Source organism: Scatophagus argus, chromosome 9 (genome assembly GCF_020382885.2).
Source record: "Scatophagus argus isolate fScaArg1 chromosome 9, fScaArg1.pri, whole genome shotgun sequence".
NCBI classification, from domain to species: domain Eukaryota; kingdom Metazoa; phylum Chordata; class Actinopteri; family Scatophagidae; genus Scatophagus; species Scatophagus argus.
In genome coordinates this window covers 16550001-16568357 of record NC_058501.1, presented here as the reverse complement: position 1 = coordinate 16568357, position 18357 = coordinate 16550001, and the positions used below count along the sequence as shown (strand labels likewise).

The following is an 18357-nucleotide window of genomic DNA, read 5'->3' as shown; positions in this document are numbered from 1 at the left end:
GCCTGTCTCCTCCCTGCCGCCATCCAGAAAAACCTGAAAACCGCTGTGTCTGCTGATTGTACAAGTGAAATGTTAATCTACATTAGACATGGCACATCCAGTCTTCAGAGCAAATCAGCAGAAAAATGAAGCGAAGCGGAAAGCAAAGCACCCTCCCCTCAACTCTGCCAAGTCTCTGGATTACCTGATCAAAGAATGGCAGGCTTTGGAACATCTGATCAAAAGACAGACATTAGTTTGAGAAAACAAAATTCGCTTGGCCTTTTGCATGTGAAAATAGATTCGACAGACAGCTCTGGCCTCGGCTCAAGTTATAAATGACAGAGCAGGAGAGTGCAGTCTAACTGTTTTGGAACCTGTGAAAACTGGCGTTTGGCAAGTTCCCTCTGGGACAAAGATAGAAACAGCAGGGCGCTTCAGTGAAACAGCAGCCCCCGTATCGATCTCAGTATGTGTGTGAGCGTGTCTGCATGCTTGCTTCTTTGTGTGTGCCTGTTCTTTCATTTTTTTTGCCAGCATCTCTGTGTCTTTCTTGATGGGGATCATGAACCTCAATAAGTATTGCCAAGAAAACATCAAGGACTAATCGCAACTAGCCAGGGGGCGTCTGACAATGTGTGTGTTTGTGCTTTTGTGTGCTTCGCATGTACCAGGACGTGTCTCTGCAGCGTGTGTTTGCACTGCATATTTTAGCCATCATGCTTGTCCGTCCATAATTTATCTAACTATGCATTTTTGCCCTCTATTACAATTTATTTGCACGTGCATGTGTGCGTGGGTGTGCATGTAATAAATGACAGCCGTCTGATGGCTCACAGTGGTTAAGTGGCCATAACTCTCATAGCTATGTGCCACATTGCATTTAACAGGCCACAAAGGACGCAGGAGCACCAGGCTGAGCAATGCTACTGAAAATGCAACACAAAATATGCGGTGGCATAAATATACCTTTCACACATACGCAAGTGACACGGGACCAACATTGAAAACACATTGCTCACAAAGGCAGACAGGCAGAACCACAGGCAGCCACAAACACACACACACACACACACAAACTAAGACTTGCCTCTCCAATCATGCCGTTCCAAACCCCATCAATTTTCTTCCCATGTTTCCCGTTGGTCACTAAGTAAAGGTCGTAGGTGAAGCCGACAATCTTGGCTAATCTCTTGAGGATGTCAATGCAGAAGCCCTTGCAGCACTGCTTCATGGGAGCCACACCCTCATGGATGGCACTATGAAGATAAGAAGAGAAAAAAGTTAGAAAAATAATAATAATTAAAACTGTCAAACAGGCTGACTGGTGTGCAACTGTCTGTTTTCACACCAGGTGAGTTACAAGAGGAACGGAAAGGAAATGGGAAAGGAAAACAGAAGAAAACGGTCACACTGAAGGAATACTGTGGCCAAGTCCCTGGTGACAGGTTTGATCGACCAGTGTAGGATAGGTGCTGTCATCCCTTCAGAAGCTGATGAACCATAAAGCTCCACTGTGGTCATATCTGATTCCAGACCCCTGAGTCATTCCACTGATCCCTCTGGAGAGCAGTCTGTTATTGATTATGGTCAGGGAGTGAAGGGACCACAGTTTTGATAGGTGATTGATGTCTCTTCAATTGGATGGCATCATGAGAGCTTAGGAACTCCATTCATAAAAAAGAGAAAGAGCTGCAGTTCTTTGTTTTCATTGATTTTTCTGATTATTATTTCTTTTCATTATCACTCGTGAAAAGTTTTGGGTGAAACACTGCAAAATGTCAATAAAATCCTATACAGAAAACAAATCAACATAAAAACTGATTAAAACATGATTTTGGGGGGTTTTCACCTGGCATTAAGTGGTCGTCTGCAGGGCACTGAGTCACGGATGCAGGTCCCAGATGCGGGGTCTGCCAGCTCCACAATGACAAATGGTCTTTCCTCCAGCGTGACAACACGCAAGTGCTGTGCATCATCGGGTGGTTTAAGGAATGGCCCATAGCGGGACCAGGCTGGGTACCGAAGCCTCAGCACGCCGTTCTCCCACCAGCCTACCTGAGGGGACAAACAAGGGAAACGTTACAGTGAGGAGGAGTGCACAAGCTTTGTACCACAATCAGAATTTGTTTTAATGGATACCACCTTTGTTTACAATGATAAACTAAATAAGGCGATGGCAACCCCTTAGAACACATCAAGTGACAAGAAGACAAAAATCAACCCACATTTGCCTAAAAAAGTTACTGTGTATGAATAATAATAATACTTCAAATGCATTACCCATGAAAACTCAAGGGGGGCGTGGTCTAATCTAAGTACCTGTTTCCAGCAGCATGTATTTTTGTGATCCTACAGACGTCCTCAAACTGATAAAAGCCGCCTGCAGCAGCCGACTGCGGTCAAACCAGCCCCCACTTCGAAAACACAGTCAAACTAGCCCCCGACAATGTTTTCAAGTGCGTCCATAACCGCAGTACCTGCTGCGGCTTCCGCAGCAAACACACGGCTAAATGCGAAAACATGGAGCGGAGCGCCAGAGACGCTGGACGCCGGTTTCACGAGAGAAATCATACATTTGAGCACGCGCGCTAACGTCAGGAAATTTAAAGTTTGCGTAGGGATCGCTGTGCGTGTGGCAGATTCCAGGCGTTAGTCAAAACTCACAGTTCAGCTTGTTTAGTTCGAGTTGGAGGATGTGTGTGCATCGAAGCTTTACTCGAAGATGAGAAATCAGGGAGTGCTGTGCACTGATGGTCAGTGAACACATCCAAACAGTCGGTTTTCTTCACACACACGTTGGAAAGTTTTTTTTTCTTTTTTAAATCAAAATTCGTCTCAGTATGTGGCATAAGGTTATAAAATAATTCAGTACTTTTGCAGTTAAGTAGATAATTACTTTTTTTTGAAAGTGCAGCTGATTAAAAAAGTTGAGTGTTTAAAAGTAACTTGCCTCGTACTTTTACGGGAAAACAGCAAATAATTTTTACAAAATGAATCACCACCAGTTGGCCTGTTGTAGGACGTTATGAAAGGCATAAAATAAGCATTTTACTTTTTAGGAGCCACTTGAAATTCAATTTAAAAGAGGTGTTCATGAAATAAAATAAATATAATATACATATATCATAATATCATAACCTTAAACATTTAACACCTACGGAGAAGGTAAACCTAACAACATCACCACCTATGCAACATAATTCACTCCCATACAAATGCCTTGCAGTAATCATTGTATTAGACTTCTCCATTTTGTCCTTGCTTGCATGATAGAAAAATAAATTGTGCAATACAGTATAACCGAGATGACTGGATATCTCCCTGACAATAAAAACTGTGTATAATGAGCATCATAAAGATTGTATTCAGCACCATGGTGGCATTTTGCATTTTGTTGTATATATTGTATTGTACAGGTTATTTTGCCCACTCACTCGTTTTTAGAACACCAGGATTCATTGTTATGTGGGTTGGGAGCAATTACCTGACACATTTGTGCATATGCCGAGGCTATACTGATTGAAGGTGTCGCAGTGGGTATCCAGATGTGTTTATAGTCATTTACTTTAGTGTCAAATCAGACATAGAACAAAATAATAATAATTAACATTTGAACTTTGAATGAAGACAGAAAATAACTCAGATTCATGCTTACACAAACAACAGGCTCTACTGAGGGAGGTGCAGTGACAGAGGGATTTCTGTGGCAAGCAGAAAGCTACATTTTAAACCTCAATGAATAGCCTGGAGCTGTAGTTATTGACTTGGTTTGATTGAAGATATTTTATGTGACAAGCTCGGGTCAAAATGCATTTTAGAGACATTTACACACGTGCAGCAAGTAGATGTATGAGGCCAGTTGTCATTTCAGTATGATTTTTTAAATCTGCTCCCAAATGATGCTGTGAGACCACATTGTTCTGTGTCCACTGCTGACCTGAAAATGTCTGTCAAGCATCCCTGTGGCTGTGGCATCGTTTCCCCCCTTCTCTTTGCATTGTTTATATGCACCATGGATGTGTTGTAGGCTGGTGCCTGGCATATTCAGATTTTTGAAAGCAGCACAAGGCAGAACCACACCCAAGAAGATTCAGTGCAGGTTTTTTTCTTCCCCCCCTTCTTGCAGCATCACTTGACACATCTTTGCATGATCACCTGATAAAAGTCATGTCTAAGTGTCGTGACAAGTGTAAGTGAAGCAACATACACAAAAGAAAGCGTGCATACATCCTGCATACTCATTCACACACATACAGAAATGCATGAAGCTATACAGTCAACACGCACACATACGAGTATATGAAAAAAAAAATACACATAAGAATGTGAGTGCTTAAGCAGACCAGTAGAGTAAAGTTTTGCTTTGTGCAGTCTGCCTGTGTGCATAATGCAAACGCTGGCAGAGAGACGAGGAGGAGGTGGCAACAATGACAGTATTTCGACTGCACTTCGACCGCAGCTCCGCAACAGACATTCAATCAAAACACACTCTGGGGACACAGACAGAAAACAGATAGAGCTTATAGGAGAACACACTACTCTCTATCAGACAAATACCCAAAAACCCACACACAACCGTCGGAGAACGAACAGCAAAGAAATACCACTTCAGACATGCTGGAATATTTTGGGACAGCGGAGAAAGTATACCAGATTGGAGAAAAAAGTTTGGGGACTGATAACCACTTTAAACATTATCCTTTATCACCTGAGTGAAGTTAATAAATGCTCATTCAATTCTGGTAATATCCTGACCATCTAGAGCTGTGTGTTGTGTCTCTAGCTGAAACAAGCCATGCTTATACTGGACAACCTTCACTATTAGTCTGCAGTGTTTCAGTAAGCTAAGCCGGGTGCTCACAGGCTCTAGGTAATGGTGCAGTCATTGTAAAGAAAACATTAAATATTCAGGGAGAGCCAACAGCGTGGATGTGCATAATAGGCAGATACAGGCGTCTTATCCTCATTGAGGGTGTGTGTGTGTGTATGCAACAGGGTTTATGCAAGAAGGGTGTAAGCACATGTGTGTAAGCATACAGTATGTGCCCTCATTTGTGCGCACACAAATGTGGATGTCTGTGTGTAAGTTTAAAGTGCGTGCGTGTATGTGGGCGGGTTTTGTACCTTGTGTTTGCACAGAGTCGAAGGACCAGCGCTGGAGCTTCTAATTGAAAGGGATATGAGGGATATGGCAGGAGTCAGCATGTTACAACACGCTGAGACTGGACTCTGGTGGGCTGTTAAAACCAGCGGGAGGCTGAGAACCACCAGTGTGTGTTTGTGCTTGTGCGTGTGAGCTAGTGTGGATGCATCGGTATTTGTATTTGTGCGGTGTTTGTGATTATGTTCAGCTGCAGAGTGTATGTTCTGGGTGTGCTGTGTGTGTATTTATACATGTACAGAGTGGTGTTGAGGTGCCTGGTGTGTGGTTGAGAAAATGTGCATCGCTCTCTCTTCTGACACTGACAAGGGTAAAATCCCAGCGTATTAAAGGGAAAACATCTCCAACAGGTGACAAGGCTTCGTATTAAGGATTTCTGAACAAACCACAGCTTTATGGAATATGCATAACGTGCCAGTGGTGCTGGTGGTAGACGTGCATGCAGTTATGTAGGCAAGATACTCAAGCACAGAAAACAATGGGGAGTCTACAACCAGGTGGTAATGACGCCCAGAAATCTTCAGCACTGTTTAGATCTGCATTTCATTTTACAATCAATGACCTGAAAACAGGCAGCAAATAACAACAAATCAGCAACTATTGATCAGAGGAAGATCAGAACAGTGCTTTCAGCAAAATGACAAGGAACGAAATGTGTGAGCAGATGTGTTTGACTGCAGGGCTGCATCTATTGATTATTTTCATCAATGATCCAAGGGCAGCTTCACGTTTTGTAAGTCTTTCAAAATGCAGTTTTCTCAAAACCGTTTGCACATTTAACGACTAAACAGTTCTTCCTCTTTATACCGGCCAATGATGTAAGAGACAGTTGACCAAATTCTTAGTCCTTATTTTGTGTAGAAATGATTTTCAAAAATTCAGCCAAAGATACAGTTGCCCAGATGCCACAATGATGTCCTTACATTCCTTGTTTTTCAAACTAATGACCCAAACCCTTAAGAAAATATATAAAATATAAAAAAAACTTTAGCCTTACATTTTAGATGGTGGAACTTGAGAATATTTGTCATTTTTGCTTATCAAGTGAGCTAAAAGTTCATTTGTAGGAGTTAGAGGGATTAGAATCAGAAATGGATATGTAATATTCATTATTGTGTTTTCAGAAGTAGGGATTTTTTTAAGGGCCAATACTTATTATGAGTAATGAAGGAGACCGATAATAATATTTAGAGCCAACCAACATTTGCAGTAAAAATGAAAAGTTAAAATTTGGAATAAACAAGAATGGAACAATTTACTTAAGTACTGTACTTAAGTGCAGTACCTCTGCAGTAGTTCGAGCCACTTGAACTTTTCACGAGTATTTCCATTTTAACACAGATACAGAACCAGCTTAAGCTATTCGCTGTCTGCTGTGTCTCCAGCTTCTCTCCTCTGCCTCAGGCACTGATAACCAGAGTGAACTTTACATGAAAATGAACCCCTGTGCCACAACTATGCTCACTGTCAGGTTTATATTCTTATTTCAGATGCCAGTGCAGCACAGATCTGCTCCTCTACCTCACATGGAGACATTAAGACTCAAAAACGTTGCTCCAATCAGCACAAAACCTGTTCTGGATTTCACTTTCACATACTTTTGTCCTTGCAAGTGTTCCAAGAGGACAAAATTATGATTTCTCAAGAATGCCAAGGTTCAGTTTTTAGAGACAACAAAATAATATATAATCAAGTGTGGGATTCAACAGAAAACATGGCCTTCTCTCTTCTAGAGTGACACACATAGCACATGATGGACATATGAACTGATGTCATGTCCTTACATCTTCCCATCCACGTCCAGGTGTCCAGGAAATTACATCCAGGAAGGGGTTGGCCAGGTAACCATCACTGTTGAAGGAGTAGTCTCGACCTCCAAGCGTGATGTTGCTGAAATACCTGCATGGTGATGGATACAGACATAAGGAGAAAGAAAACAGTGAGTAGACTTATAAGTAATAAGACAGTAAACTTATAAAATCAGGAAAGTTAATTGTTTTCTTAAACGAAATGAGGAGAAACTAGGAATCCTAAGGTTGTCTATGATGGCAGCAGTAAGCATTTCCTGTTCTCTTCCCATCTGAAACTAAGTCACACCACCTCAATGGTGACAGTGAGGTCTTGTCTGTTCATCACATCTACAGACAAATGATCAGACGCACAGGACTGTCAGGACCTTTGAAGTCAAAGAACTGCTGCTCTCTGCATCGGCTGCAAGCTCTAGAGTTTGTCTGATAATCACACAGGACAGATGCTCTAATTGTCTCCTCATGTCATCTTTCTGGCTTCAAAACACAACACCTGAAATCTCTTTTTTTTTTTTTTTTTTTTTTTGATGTGACAGAAAAACTCATACGGAAGAGCAGCTTGTAGTTACAGACAGTGAACAGCAGGTAGCAGTGCAAAAAAATGGAAATGAAAACATCTCCCTCCTCTGTTCTTGGACGTGTTTTACAAACAAACAAGGAAGAATCTATTAATCATTTCCCCTTTAATTGCCACGCTGTTTGTGCTGTGCTTCATTTCCAAAAATTACTGCCAATAAACTAATTAATTACATGTTTGGCTCATTTTCACACAGAGCAAACTGAGAGTAGTCTTCATTCAGTCATGTTTGTGAGGCGTGTATGTACAAGTGGCGTGAAAAATGAACCAAGATGACCACCACTACCACTTGGGCTACCTGTCAGAGTGTGCCGCTGCTTGTTTGCACAGCCTATGAGGAATATATTAAAGCCGACTCATTAATATACATGAGACATGGTCCGCTTGCTACAGATGCTGGGGTAATTTTGCCAACTCACAACTACACGCACCAACAACATCTATTTTGCATGGATGATAGCCAACTCCAGATTCAGGTATCCCCTCTGTGTCTGCTCTCTGACACTGAATCTACCAACTCCACCCATATACCTTCCAGCTCATTCTGGCACTGAACCAACTCATTTCATAGAATACATCTTATGCTGTCTCTATTTCTCTTTCATCCTTTTTCATTCATTTGTCCCACCTGCCTTGCAGTAACCCTAAAGCTTACACTTCTCTTCCTTCCTTGCTCACATTCTCCTTTTCTCCCTTCCTGTTTCGTCTTATCTCCATCTCACCTCATTCTGCCTCGCAGTCTCTGGGTCTGATTAGCATCCGTCATGCAGTTGGTGACAAAGTTTGGCCCACCCGTGGTCCCGTAATCCTTCCGCGTTGCCACTGCCCCGTGAGTCAGCACAGACACACCCCGAGCAATCCTCCGGCGAGGTTCGTCCCTCCAGCCCTGGGGCCTCACGGCAAACAGAGCCCGGGGCAGGTTCTCAGTTCCCAAACCCGAGAGAGCTGGCCCCACAGCAAACCACATGTGTGAGGCTCCGGCCTGACCGGCAGCCCAGGCAGCCCGAAAGACCAGCTCAGCCTCCTCCTGGGAGCAGTACAGCAAACGCACCTGGAGGACAGTAGGAAGGCAGGGAAGGAACAGGGACGAGGGGAGACACACACACACATACACACTAGTGAGATAAGGAGGGGACAGGGGAGACGTGGAGAGAGAGACAGAGGGTGGGAGAAGTAAGGGGAGACAGATAGAGCTGGAGCAGAGGTGCACCTGAACGGGAGGGGAGGCGGCTGGATAGAAAAGGCCATATCAAGAAAAAAAAAAAACAAGGATGCTGGGGGAGGTAAGAGGAGAGATAGCTGATGTGATAAGGTTCATGGGAGTCAGGCGCGTGATTCAGAGGAAGAAGCAGAAAAACCAGAGAGAGGGAAGGCTGCATGGTTGAATGGGATGTGTGCTAACCAGGAGGCAATTGGGGTCATTACTTAATGAGCTTGGGCCTGATGAAACAAGTTACAGTTATGAATAATGAAAACAGGAGTAAAAGAAGAAAGAAAAGGAAAGAACTGTAAGCAGGGAAATAGAGAGGTAGAGGCAGAGAGGGTGGTTAAAGACCAAACACACCTACGGGAAAACAAGGGGGAAGAGGTTAAACTCTGACATGTGTTATTTAAAGCAGGGTGGAGAAAAAACCTGGAGAAAGCTGGAGATGGAGGGGGGCAAAAAAAAAAAAAAAAACAGATAGAGGGAAGTAATCAGAGGTGGGAAAACAGAAATGTCACTCCTTGGAAAACGGAAAGGAGGAGGGAGGATGGAGAAGAACAGCAAAGGGTGTCATGTTTTGTTGAAATCAGGGCCTGGAGAGATAGGAGATATTTACGAAAGAAGGAGTGGGATGATGGAGTGAGGCTGGGGAGGAAGAGAGAACAAAACATCATAGAGAGAGAAAAATTCAACACAGAAAGACAGAGCATTGATAGTGGATGAGCTCTCTGCTGCAATTGCTGAGGTAAGGATGGGGAAATAAGGAGAGGAGGGGGGTAGAAATTGACCAAAGAGGGTTTTAAAGGGTTAGAGGGGAAATGGAGAGAGAAGGAAGGGATCGACAAGAGGAAGATAGAGCTGAGCTGAGCTGGACTATAGAGGGGTGGGGGTTAAATGCTGACAAATACATAAGAAGAAAGAAAGAGTGAGAGCATTTTAAAATGAAAGAAGTACATAAAAATGATGGATTGAGGAAAGAAGACAAAGGGGAATTGAAGGACAAAAAAGAGAGAGACAACAGTTTCATGGAGAGAGAGGGGGAGAAAGTCGAGGAAACTGACTGAAAGCACATTTTGAGAATTGCGCCTTCATTGAATTTTGAACTGTAATGGCTTGGCAAAACAATCCTGCCTGTATGCCAATAAACCTCCAGTGAATTAGACAGGGAATGAGAGTGACAGAGGGCGAGGAGGAAGGCGGGAGAAAGAGGGTGACACACGGAGAGGGAGACTGAATTAAGGAGGGAAGGAGAGAATCAGAGTTAGAGACACACACAGTATCTAAAGACTGGAAATGGAGAAAGTGAGGAACATACAACACAACAGACAGACAGAGAGAGAGAGACAGAGAGAGAGAGGGCAGAAGAAATACTGACAAGGCAGAAGCTGGAAGAGGAATGGAACAAAAGATAGACAGTGAGAGATTTGAGTTGAAATTGACCCAGAGACCTTCATCAGGCCATCTACAATGTAGAAGACATAGCTATATATATGGCAGAAAGACAAAGAGAGAGAGAGCATGTAATGCAGACATACATGGCATCGCTAAACAATCAAAGGCATTTATTAGCCCTGCAGTACAGAAAAGCTAAAAGAAACGGGGTTGTGGTGAAAAGCAAGAGGGTTAAAAAAGCGAGCACTGCGTATAGGCAACCCGCTGCAGGCAGTATGTTATATCAACAGTGACACTAGCAGAGTGGAGTCTAAGGAATCCAATACACATGCACACTCTAACAGATACAAACACACACAGTCACTCACACGCGCACACACACAGAGCTGCAGTGACCATGCTGGGACATTAGCAATGACATTGAGACCCAAACAAACCGAGGCAAAGGAGAGCAGAGTCTGTGGCCGGAAAAGACATGCAGCAAGAGGGATGGACGAATGGACTAAAGGAATGAAAGATAGTCATACAGAGACGGAGGTGAACAGGAAAGCAGCAGAGGAGAGTGAGCTTGTCTCTAGGCAAAGAAACACAGGAGGGGAGGCAGAGGGGGGAAGGGGGAGTGGAGTAAGCATAAGAACATGAAGATGAAAAATTGAACAGGAGGATCATGGGGTCAAAGAGGAGGTTTAAGGCTAAAAAAATGGAGAAAAAAGGATTTGTGGGATGACAAGAGGAGTAAAGAAGGTGGGAAAGGAAGTTTGAAAGAAGTAAGGAAAGGAAGGGAAGAACAAGCAAGGCAGCGTGGTAGGAGAGGGAGCAGGTACAAGTCAAAAACCACGAGTCATTCTGCTCATTAATGAATCAGTGTGAATTTGACAGGCAAGGGGCAGGTTTTTTTTTCACACCATCACAACATGAATGAATAAAGAGTTAATTTAAATTAAAGCCAAATAAAGATAAGACAGTGGAGAAACAGAAGAAAATTAAGTAACGTCTGGATTGAAGTAAAGCAAAACATTGTTCAAAACCACACACGTTCACGTTCGACGCGTTAGGAGATCTGACTTTCCAAAGATACCAACAAGCCAAGCTAAATTATGGGGACGTGTGTATAAAAGCCGTGGATATTTCACTCAGTGTGAACATAACTTACAGTATTTTCACTGAAGAGCAGGAACAAGCTGATACAGAACATACAGCAGACGTGACACTCTGTAGATCGAGATGGTTTTTTCCAACCTTAAAGCCACTTGATGGGAAACTCTTTAGCATTTGGCAAATAACTTTGTTCAGTGCCGCACGACAACCAGCCATCAAATCAGACTGACTCGTGGTTTTTTTGTTGTACTGTTGAACTCTTTATGCCTTGGCAGATGAGAGGGAAAGAGAAGAACAGAGGGATAGAGGAGAGAGGGGAGAGAGAGATGTGGAGGGACAGAGGGAGAGATGAAGAAGGAAGGAAAAAGCTGGGAAGCCACCTGTCAGAACGGGGGCCCCCGATGGTACTCGCAGCACTTCCTCCCCTTTCCTCCCCCCTTTCCCCCCTCCCTCCCCCCTGTCTCACCTGCGCCTCGTTCTCCTTCAGCAGCCTGCGCGTGCGGGCCCCCCCTGGGTCGTCGGTCACATTCAGGATCACCACACTCTTCTTCTCCCAGCCGATGAACGAGCCGTCCGTCAGGCCCTCCACCACAGACAGGAAATCCTGGTAGCCGTGGTGACGAGTGGACACCACGGAAAAGGCTGTCCAGTCATACTCCTCCAGCACTTCAAAGATGACCTCTAATTGGAGGGCAGTAGAGGAGCTGAACTGGAGAAAGATGGAACCTGATTCCTGATTTGGGGAAGAAAGCAGCAGATTTGGTTTAAAATCTCACTGTAGAAATTCATCCTCTGTAGTTGTACTGTGTCTAAAATGCAGTTACAATACAGTCGGTAAGTAACAGACAGCATTTTCACTACAAAGAACTACAACTCTCCGGACTGCTCCATGTTTATGCACAACATCGGGAATCACGGGGCTTGAAGTTTTTGGAGCAGCAGCACTCGCACAGCCGTAGGGCTAAAACAGACTGGATTGTTACTCAAATTCTCCTATGACGTCCAGCACGGAGTGTTTCTAAGAAGTCTGTTCAGGGGATGGGAGGGGATGAGGACTAGACGAGGGTACATCTTCAAAGGAAGTTCATCAAAGTGCTACAATTTGATTCCTCAAGAGTAAATCATTAAAACATTATCTGTAAGCACAAAATGCAATGTTGTTTGTCCCCACCCCTGTTTGGTGGTGAAAAACATGTGACATCTAGTTTCTCTGGTGCATTCACACTTTCACACAAATGTATAGTACACACACACACACACACACACACACACACACACACACACATGCATTCTCCTATTCAGTCATACACACACACCCATGTCTGCTTATTGCTTCCCTCCCAGGAACATCAGAGGCAGAGCGACAGCCCCAGTTGGTGCCATTTACAGATCAAACACTACAGAGTTTCAGCAGATCAGCGACCCTGACCTTCAACTTCCCCTCCGTCCCACCGGTGCTTCCCCAAACCTTTTCTTCACATAGAGGATGCGCGGCATTGTGACATTGTAAGTTGTTATGGCAATATAAGTAGCTCTCCCTTTTTTCTTCATTCACAGTGCTGTCAATCCATACTGCTTCAGTATGCAGGACAAGCCCAATTAACATTGTTCCACTCCCCAGTCCTTACATTTGGAGCTACACAACCACACACCTGGGACATTTGCCTTCATATATTCCTCAGATTCTCTCATCTCCCTGTCTTAAACACACCCACAGCTACACACACACAGTAAAGCAAACACTTCCTTATTACCCTCCCACCCCGACACCAACCTCCCTCCTCATACCTGTGGCATTCTCCCCAGCCCTGCTCCCCCTCCTACTGCCACTATGGGCAGTCCTGTTTGTGCAGAGACAAACTCCAGCATGGGGGCCAAAGGACCCCATGCTGTGCGAGGTGGCCTCTCCTCTTCATAAACCAGTCCCTGCAGAGGCCGTGCCGCCAGCAGCTCACACAGCTGGGACAGCACCGTCTTAGGACTACTGTCATTCACCTGGGGGGAAAAGGGTAGAGAGGGATAAAGACAGAAGGGCAAAAAGAGTTGACCAACTATGATAGTGTGTCTTGACTTTGTGTTATTCATATGGAAAGAGTCTGCAGTATACATGACATGTCTGACTAACAGTACAAGCTGTGGTCAAAGAGCAGAGGCACTCGCCTGCTCATTCAGCAGGGCCCACACAACAGCAGTAGTATGCTGCCCATTCAGCTCAAATAATGGAAGTGAGTATGAATAATGGATGGTCATTGTTATTCCTTTCCTTCAAGTAAGCCTGAATGAGCAGTAGGTAGAGGAGACAGTGTCCAACCTGTAGCCAGATGACGTTAGCAGAGCCCCACTGGGTGACCACGCTCTCCCCCAGGGAGCCGTATACCCGGCCAAAACCGGGGTAGAGCACCCTTCCCCCGGGCCCCGCCACCGCCGCCTCTGGCTGCACCGTAGCACCGGCGTGGATTACGGCGATGTTGAAGTTCATCAAGGCCCCTGCATCACGCTCCCGTGGGCTGGGCCGGAGCAGGAGGTGGGGGGAGGCATCCACCAGACCTGCCCACTCTGCCAGGACCAATAGGAGAGAGAGAGTAGGTATGGCGACCATGGCAACCTGCCGAGGGGGGGAGGCAGATATATATCGCACTAAGAGAGGGTGCCTGAAAGAAAGAGAGACAGCAAGGAGTAGAAGAAGAAGGTGAAGAAGAAGCAAGAGAAGAGGAGATTAAGTTAGACTCAGGTGTTTTTGTTTTTTTTGTTTGTTTGTTTGTTTTGTTTTCCTTTGGGTATTTTTTTGCAGTAATGTCCAGCACAGAGGACGTCAAATCAAATCAAGAGAGGAACAGGGGGAGAACAGACGATGGAGGTGTAGACGGAGAGAGTGAAAAGGAGAAAGAGAGAAAGACAAGCTGATCAGAGATTGCGTACAGGCAAGACGGGGTAATGAATTCTGAATCCAATCATGAGGTAATAAAAGTTAGCTTTGGCTGGAGAAAATACTGGACGAGGAGTACAGAACGCAGAGTGGGAAAAAAAAACAATAGAGGGAAGGAAAAGAAAGCAAGACAGAGAAAAGATGAAATGGGTGCTATTTAGGCTGCAGGCTGAGAAGGAACAATATGAGGAAAAATAGAGACTGGCCGTTAGAGCGAAGGAGGGTGAGAGGGAGAGAGAGTTAATAGCAGACAGAGACAAAGATGGGGGCGGAGGTGGTTATTGTGCTGCATGAATGATAACAACAATTAAGATCACTGTAAACACACTCCCTCACACAGTCGCATCCACGCACAGACACGTGCTTGCATGTGTCTGAATACACACACACACACACACACGCACTTGCAAGATAAATGCATGGCTACACTATGCCCGTAGAGCAGCTTAATGATAGAGAGATATGGGGGTTAATGCAGTATGCACAAACATACACACACATACTCACACAAACAACCACACGGAAAGATAATGACTACCTGGGAGATAGCAGGGTTAATATGTGAGCCGACACACATACGAAAACATAGCACATCATTTTCAATTTACTTCTGGTGCCAACTGCCCTCCCTCCCTTTCTCCATTTCCTTCTCACTTTCTCCCCGCTCCTTCTCGTGCTCTGTCTTTTCATATTCCCCATCTCTTCTTCCAATTTTCATGGCTTCAGGAACCAAACACAATTGCATTGATTAACAGAGGCCTGCTGACATAATATTCCCTCTAAAGTCACTCTCCCTTTCTGCCACTCTATTTCCTCTTTCCCTCCTTTCTGTGTTTTTCGCTCTGTCTTCACCCGACACTCCTTTTTGTCACAGTCTGCCGATTCTTTGACCCTGATCAGTCTTTTGGATAGAAAAAGAAAGCGCCAAAGAAAAGACGGAGATGGAGGGAAAGAGTAAATGGAGGAAGGAGAGAAACAGGGCAAAGAGAGAAGAAAGCCAAGAAATGAATAAAATAAAAAGGTACTGTAAGTACAGGGTACATGACTTAATGTTGGCTGACTGACTGAAGGATGGAGGTCGGAGAGAAAAGTAGGAAACGAGGGGAAAAGACGAGGACGAAATGAGGTGGGATGGTGGGATGGTGGGAGGTGGCATGAAATATGTGAGGAGAGTAGCAGGAACAGAAATATTGATTACTGGGATGTGTATACGTGTTTGGCCTAAACAAATACACTTCCAAACGTCCTGTTTTGAGTGACAGGCTGTGTGTGTGTGTGTGTGTGTGTGTGTGTGTGTGTGTGCGTGCGCGGTGGGGCAGGGGTAGTGGGCTCTACAGAGAAAAGAGAGACGGAATAAAGAGGAGCGAGAGAGAGGTGGAATGAGATGGAACGAGAGGCCGAATGAGGCAGGCGGATAGATATGGGCAAGAAAAAGAGATGGAGGTGTGGAGAGATAGGGAGAGACAGACCTGTTAGTAGGAGAGAAGGAAAAGGAGAATGTAATAATGAAGGGGAGAGGGAGAAAAACAGAGCTTTGTTGTTTTTTTTTTTTGGTTGTTGTTGTTTTCTTTAAGGCGAGGAAGATGTGGCAGGAAAGAGCGGGAAGGACGCGGAGACAGGGAGAAAATGAGAGAGCCGGGGACGAAGCTGCAGGAATACAGTGCATCATATCATTTGGTGGAGCTGAATTCTGTGGAGCTCTGAGTCATTAACCGTTAGGCCTGTCACTGTATTTCACTCTCATGAGGTGTTTATGTTGCACTGCTCAACCGGCGTGTGTCATTCCATCACAGTGAGCCTTGTTGGGAGTGTGAACACACTGTATTACTATATACAGAAGCCGCTTTCCCCACAGAGCGTACTCTGCTTGTTACGTGCGTCTGCAGCATCTCATCGAGGCGCACTACAATACAGCAAAGTAAAAGTAAATTACAATGAAATCCTCATCTAAATATATCTTACTATATAGCTCATTACGTGTTCCAATTCTGCAAACTGAATCTTAAAAAGTGAGCAGCGAGCGGCCTCGCAGCGAACACACACACTGAAACACACTCATGCACAGAGAGGAGGAAGGAGAGTGGGAGAGAGAAAGAGAGAAAGACATAGAGATTACTGTTTCATTTGATTTGCTACCGTAAATGAATCTTTTGTTAAAATGCAAATGTTCGCATTTTAGTATATTTTTTTCTCCTTCTAGCTTTACAAATGATCTCCAGTATTTGGAGCTGCTTCTAATTCAGTAGAGGGTATAAAGCATGTTCATTTGGAAAGGCACATCCAGGGAATGTTTAAATTGAGATCAATTAGTCAAAAAAAGCGTACAGACGTCTGTTTTCCCTGAACAGGATTAAAAGTAAGGAATCAGTTAGTTATTGAGACATGAAAAGTAATTTCTTAAACGTGTGTGCTTTATTTGGAGTATTGCCACGATCTGATCATTGCATGATATTGTATCAGTTGGAAGACTGAGAGCGTTCAGTCATCTGACTGACTGAGTGTTCACTTATGTTTTTTGGGGCATATCAGGACTGTGTTCCGCACAGTAAGATAAATATTGTAATATATTCTTTTCTTGGATGTGACTGCAATGACTACAAAAGAAAAAACAAAAAGACTGAATTCAGAACCACTGATGGTTCTTTTGGACTGAAAACTTTAACCTTGCCACAGTGCATGCACCTTCAATCATCATTTGCTGTCTGACTCATCACATTTTATTAGCTCTTACACTAAAATATTTGTATTGTGCATCGTTGATCTCTCAGCTTGTCAATCACTGTATAAGCAGCTTACTGTATCTACAGTATAATTATTTTTTCCCGCTGAGCCTGTTTAGTTTGTCTTATTAAACAAAGAAAGTGGCATTTACAGCACCACAGAAACTGGCGTACATGCCAGCGACTGTTAGAAGCAAACTAAAAACACCTTGAGGAATATTTACAGGGTACTTAAGAGCAGGAATATTCTCAGGCTGACAGAGACAGCTAATCAAGAAGATGAGAGAAAAAACATTCAGCAGCAAGCCAGGCTCCTCTTTCTCTAAAAATTGCCAGTACTTCACAATCAAAACACATCTTATCATATCTCAGCTTAAACATTTCATTTACACTGAATCATGTGCTCACTGGGACTGATTTCCTATAGAAAGTGATGTATGCGTACTGTATATGCAGCTTTTTCAACTTCTAATATCCAAACCGGTTTGCAGTTTTGTGTTGCTGAAGGCAGATCAACTGTTTTGGAGGTACATCCCTCTATGGGGGATTGAAGTGAAGCATGCATTACTCCCACAAACACCGAAGAGACAAAAAACTTGTATAGCCTCTAAACATGAAATGAAAAATTGATTCCTGGTGTCAGTGTGATGGTAGGAAAACAGTCACAATGTTTTCCAGCATCAGATCCCCTCATTCCCTTTAACTGTGCATGCTACAGCTGCAGCGAGCGCCTGCGGTGACTCTGGAAGAATGAGTCGCGAGACAGGAGGGAACCGCTTGCAGTAGAAGTCGGTTTCTGGCATCCATGCCTCTATGAGCGCCTCTCCCTCTGAACTCCAATGAAGACAGTGTGCCAGACCTTGTGCTGCATCGGATCAGCTGGGAAAGTGTGAATGGGGAAGGAGTCTGTGGAGTCCTGAGTGTGGAGTTGTGGAAGTGCAGTGTTCAGCGTTGTGTTTTGCCCACATTGGGGCTCTGCTGCTTCATTCCAGTCTGTCATGCAGAGTAATGAACCTGCTCCCTGCCGCCTATGGCACAGGCTGCACTGAATCAGCCCAGGCGCTTTTCCATAGCCAACACAAAACATCTGAAATATACGCTGGGTAATATATAGTCTGCTGTACACCATTAGAAGAAATTGCAACGTCTCTGTGAGTGACTGTAAGTGCCGAGAACAAGAAACCCTCCCCTGAAGATGAAGACTCCAAATTCTTCTTCTTTTTTTTTTCCATTCATCCACATTTAAGAGCACAGTGTGCTCCAGAACACTGCTGCATGCAGCCTTTATAATTTACTTGGATCCATGGCTGTACTATAATGAAAGATAAGATAAAGTGCCAACACAGTGTGGTGCCCACAATGTGCATATATGTGAGTGTATCAGTGTGTGTGTGTGTGTGTGTGTGTGTGTGTCATGCGGGGTAATATGGCAGTGTTGGGAGAGCAGAGGAATGAAGAGAAGAGTGCAGCTGGAGCTCAATGCTCCTCG

At 44.2% G+C, this 18357-nt stretch overlaps 1 protein-coding gene across 3 annotated transcripts in view; it reads right to left on the bottom strand.

Annotated features, from left to right (window-relative positions):
- The window catches only part of LOC124065143 (glutamate receptor ionotropic, NMDA 2D), a 28553-nt gene extending 15417 nt beyond the window's left edge, over positions 1 to 13136 (bottom strand). Inside the window, exons 1-6 of one of the 3 annotated variants that reach the window (XM_046400273.1) lie at positions 13011 to 13136; positions 11689 to 11955; positions 8251 to 8579; positions 6928 to 7042; positions 1832 to 2037; positions 1070 to 1238 (exon numbers count right to left, since the gene is read on the bottom strand). In XM_046400273.1, the coding sequence (XP_046256229.1) occupies positions 1070 to 1238; positions 1832 to 2037; positions 6928 to 7042; positions 8251 to 8579; positions 11689 to 11955; positions 13011 to 13091 (1167 nt within the window). In that variant the 5' untranslated portion in view covers positions 13092 to 13136. Of the gene's footprint in view, positions 1 to 1069; positions 1239 to 1831; positions 2038 to 2301; positions 2361 to 2646; positions 2770 to 6927; positions 7043 to 8250; positions 8580 to 11688; positions 11956 to 13010 lie in introns of those variants that run through there. The other 2 variants (XM_046400272.1, XM_046400271.1) reach the window with 2 other exon arrangements.
- Between the last annotated feature and the right edge of the window lie 5221 nt (positions 13137 to 18357).